The 3,576-nt window shown below is 34.6% G+C and overlaps 1 protein-coding gene across 1 annotated transcript in view; it reads left to right on the forward strand.

The window, feature by feature from the left end:
- LOC106463362 (alcohol dehydrogenase class-3-like) overlaps positions 1–3,576 on the forward strand; it is a 21,404-nt gene that overhangs the window by 11,182 nt on the left and 6,646 nt on the right. Inside the window, exons 5-6 of the mRNA XM_013923384.2 lie at positions 135–267; positions 2,186–2,402. Coding sequence (XP_013778838.1) covers positions 135–267; positions 2,186–2,402 — 350 coding nt within the window. The remainder of the gene's footprint in view (positions 1–134; positions 268–2,185; positions 2,403–3,576) is intronic.

Here is a 3,576-nt window from a genome sequence, read left to right on the forward strand (position 1 = left end):
ATACGAAATTCATAAAACGTGTTTCGTGCGTCAAGTTTCTTTTTCATTAAACATGTAAGTGAAAAATGCTAATTGTGTTTAAGTTAATATGCTTGTGTTGGTATGCATATGTATGTATATACTATTTATTGCAGTGACTCCCAAGCACGAGGAGTGATGCCTGACGGTACCACACGGTTCAGTTGTAAAGGGAAACAAATTCACCATTTCATGGGTACCAGTACTTTTTCTGAGTACACAGTTTTACCTGATATCGCCGTGGTCAAGGTGAGCAAACTATTCCAATAGCAAGTTGACGTGTTTCCCAATTGTGCATTTAGTAAGCTTACAGCGCAATGGAACGGAAACAGTTGGTCATATTTCTGTGGATGTATATAGGTGACTGTTAGCACCAGCCGTTTTTAATATTGATTCTATCTATATTTTTTGTCTTATATTTAGGGTTTGGAAAATTCAAACTAAGCATGGTTGACTAAATATAATGCCCCCCAGTGGCACAGCGATATGTCTGCGGACTTACAACGCTAGAATCCGGGTTTCAATACTCGTGGTGGGCAGAGCACAGATAACCCATTGTGTAGCTTTGTGTTTAATTACAAACAAACTAACTAAATATAATATATATATATGTCAATATATTACGCTGATTTATTGTATATACAAGAAAGGCCATACAAACTATATATCATAGAATTCGGTTAAAAGAAAACGTTACCAGAGTCAGCCCTACTGCCTCTGAGAAAAGAAATAGAGGGCGCACCATGTACACCCTTATAGTAAGCAAGGGGTTAAACCTAATCACTTCCCATGCAGGTTTTGTTCTTGGCCATTTATGGACGATTTAAATATAATACATAACTAAAAAAAAAAATCCATGCTAATTTTATCAAGCTTTAGGTATAAAAATATCACCTTCATTCTCTAGCCTCAATCAACTCAACTTCGTTTTCTATATTAATTTATTAACGTTATTTTTGTGGGAATAATTTTGTTGCCTTTAAACAACGAGGGTGTTTCAGTTAGAACATTATCCTTACTAACATTTATGTCACAGATATGGTGCACATTAACTGTGTTCATGTTAGAGATATGGTGCACATTAACTGTGTTCATGTCAGAGATATGGTGCACATTAACTGTGTTCATGTTAGAGATATGGGGCACATTAACTGTATTCATGTTAGAGATATGGGGCACATTAACTGTGTTCATGTTAGAGATATGGGGCACATTAACTGTGTTCATGTTAGAGATATGGTGCACATTAACTGTGTTCATGTTAGAGATATGGTGCACATTAACTGTGTTCATGTTAGAGATATGGTGCACATTAACTGTGTTCGTGTTAGAGATATGGTGCACATTAACTGTGTTCGTGTCAGAGATATGGTGCACATTAACTGTGTTCGTGTCAGAGATATGGTGCACATTAACTGTGTTCGTGTCAGAGATATGGTGCACATTAACTGTATTCGTGTCAGAGATATGGTGCACATTAACTGTATTCGTGTCAGAGATATGGTGCACATTAACTGTATTCGTGTCAGAGATATGGTGCACATTAACTGTATTCGTGTCAGAGATATGGTGCACATTAACTGTATTCATGTCACAGATATGGTGCACATTAACTGTACACATTTTTAATTATACTTTTATAATATATTAGTATCGGGCCTATTGTTTTTAAATACTACATTCTATACAAATAATGTTCCTATGTTTATTGTATCCCAGCCAGCATTACGAGTTCTATATTGAGGAAAACACATCGTTGGCAATGGATAGGGCGGACAGAGTGTGGTTGAAATGCTATTATACACTTTTCGTCTTCTTTAATAAACAAAACAAAACAGAAAAATACGAAGGTATTGATCCAAACTGAATAGAGAATGTTGTGTGAAAAATGTAATGGGCCTAATAACACGTATTATATATGTTTAATAATAACCATGTTTCGTCAGTTTATAAAAGGTGTTCACATTATGACTGTTGTAGAATATTTCATTTAGGTGTTCTACCGTATTGTAGGGTAAATGAAGTTAGAAAGCGTTATTATTATTATTACGATGTTCCCTGTAGTTGTTACGTAACATTTGCGTATGAAATGATCACTGTTGAGTAGTTTAATTATTTTTGTTCTCATATTGTATAATGCTATAAGCGATGTAATGTTACATGGTAGGTTAACCCCAAGGCTGCAATGACAGACATATGCCTTATTGGTTGTGGTTTTACCACGGGCTACGGTGCTGCAGCCAACTCTGCAAAGGTAAAACCCGGGTCGACCACAGCCGTTTGGGGCTTGGGTGGTGTAGGACTGTCTGCTATTGTAGGATGTAAAGACAGTGGAGCCAGCCGCATAATTGGAATTGACTTGAACCCTGACAAGTTTGAGAAAGGTAGGGATAAACATTTCGTGGAAGTGGTTGATTTTCATAATATCTGTCTGCTCACATCTTCGAAGCAACGCTTCTAGAAATACGTTTTATTTAATTCTTAATATAAGATGATACCGAAACAAGAATTTAAGTTAATTTCCAGAAACTGCCTCTAATTAAAATGCATTACACAGCAGTCGTTAACTTTCGTAGAAACAGAACATAACAATGTTTTCAAGTTCACTTATTTTTGACGGTTCCTGTTAACATGTCATCTAGCATTTTCTGTTTGACGACACTATATAATATTTAGATTTGAGAAATAACAATATAGTAAACAACATAGTTTTTCGCTATGTGTGTATTGTTGTTAAGCGCAAAGCTACACAATGGGCTAACTATGCCGTACCCACCACGGATATCTAAGCCTGGTTTTAGTGAGCCAGTTGGCTGGACGATAGATAAAAGACACAATGAAATTATATTTGTAAATGCAGTATAATACTTTAAATGGCGGGTTTAAACGCCAAAAGAACGTAATGTATTGAAAACCAGAAAAACGTTTGCAGTCAATTTGATTTTTATAGTAATTTTTAGGCCTACCGAGTTTCAATGATCGTCGGCTTTTGGCCTTTAAACTGTAAGTTTTAAATGTAAGAAATGGTTACTAATTTGAGTTTTGCAACAGTAGTAAGATAATGCTTATAAACTGTATAACGATAAACTATATTGAAATAAAGAATCTTTGGAATCGAACGTTTAAATGATCTAAAAACTTAGAGTGATAAAGCTAATAAGGTGAAATTTCCAATAGGACAATATTTAATTTGAATTTTTCATTTTCAGCAATTTAATTTAATATTCGTCATCAACTTGTTTTTTTAAACAGATACATAGTGTATTAAGATGTTAATAAAGTCGCACAATAACCAAATAAAGAAATTGAAACTGTGATAAACATAATATTATTATATATTGTTACGTCTCCGTTTGTTAATTAACTTTCCGTAACTTCGTTCCGACGAAACTTTAGCGACACAAGTCCTTACTTAATAAAAGTGGTTTATTCTTTCCGAATACAATTTTACGATACACTTATTTTCAACAGTCGCTCTATAACAAACGCTATATCAACGAATGTCAACAATACTTCTGACTGCAGTTCAATTACTCACTATCTACACACACATTACAT

The sequence above is a fragment of the Limulus polyphemus genome, unplaced genomic scaffold (genome assembly GCF_000517525.1).
Source record: "Limulus polyphemus unplaced genomic scaffold, Limulus_polyphemus-2.1.2 Scaffold1385, whole genome shotgun sequence".
In the NCBI taxonomy this organism is placed as follows: Eukaryota; Metazoa; Arthropoda; class Merostomata; order Xiphosura; family Limulidae; genus Limulus; species Limulus polyphemus.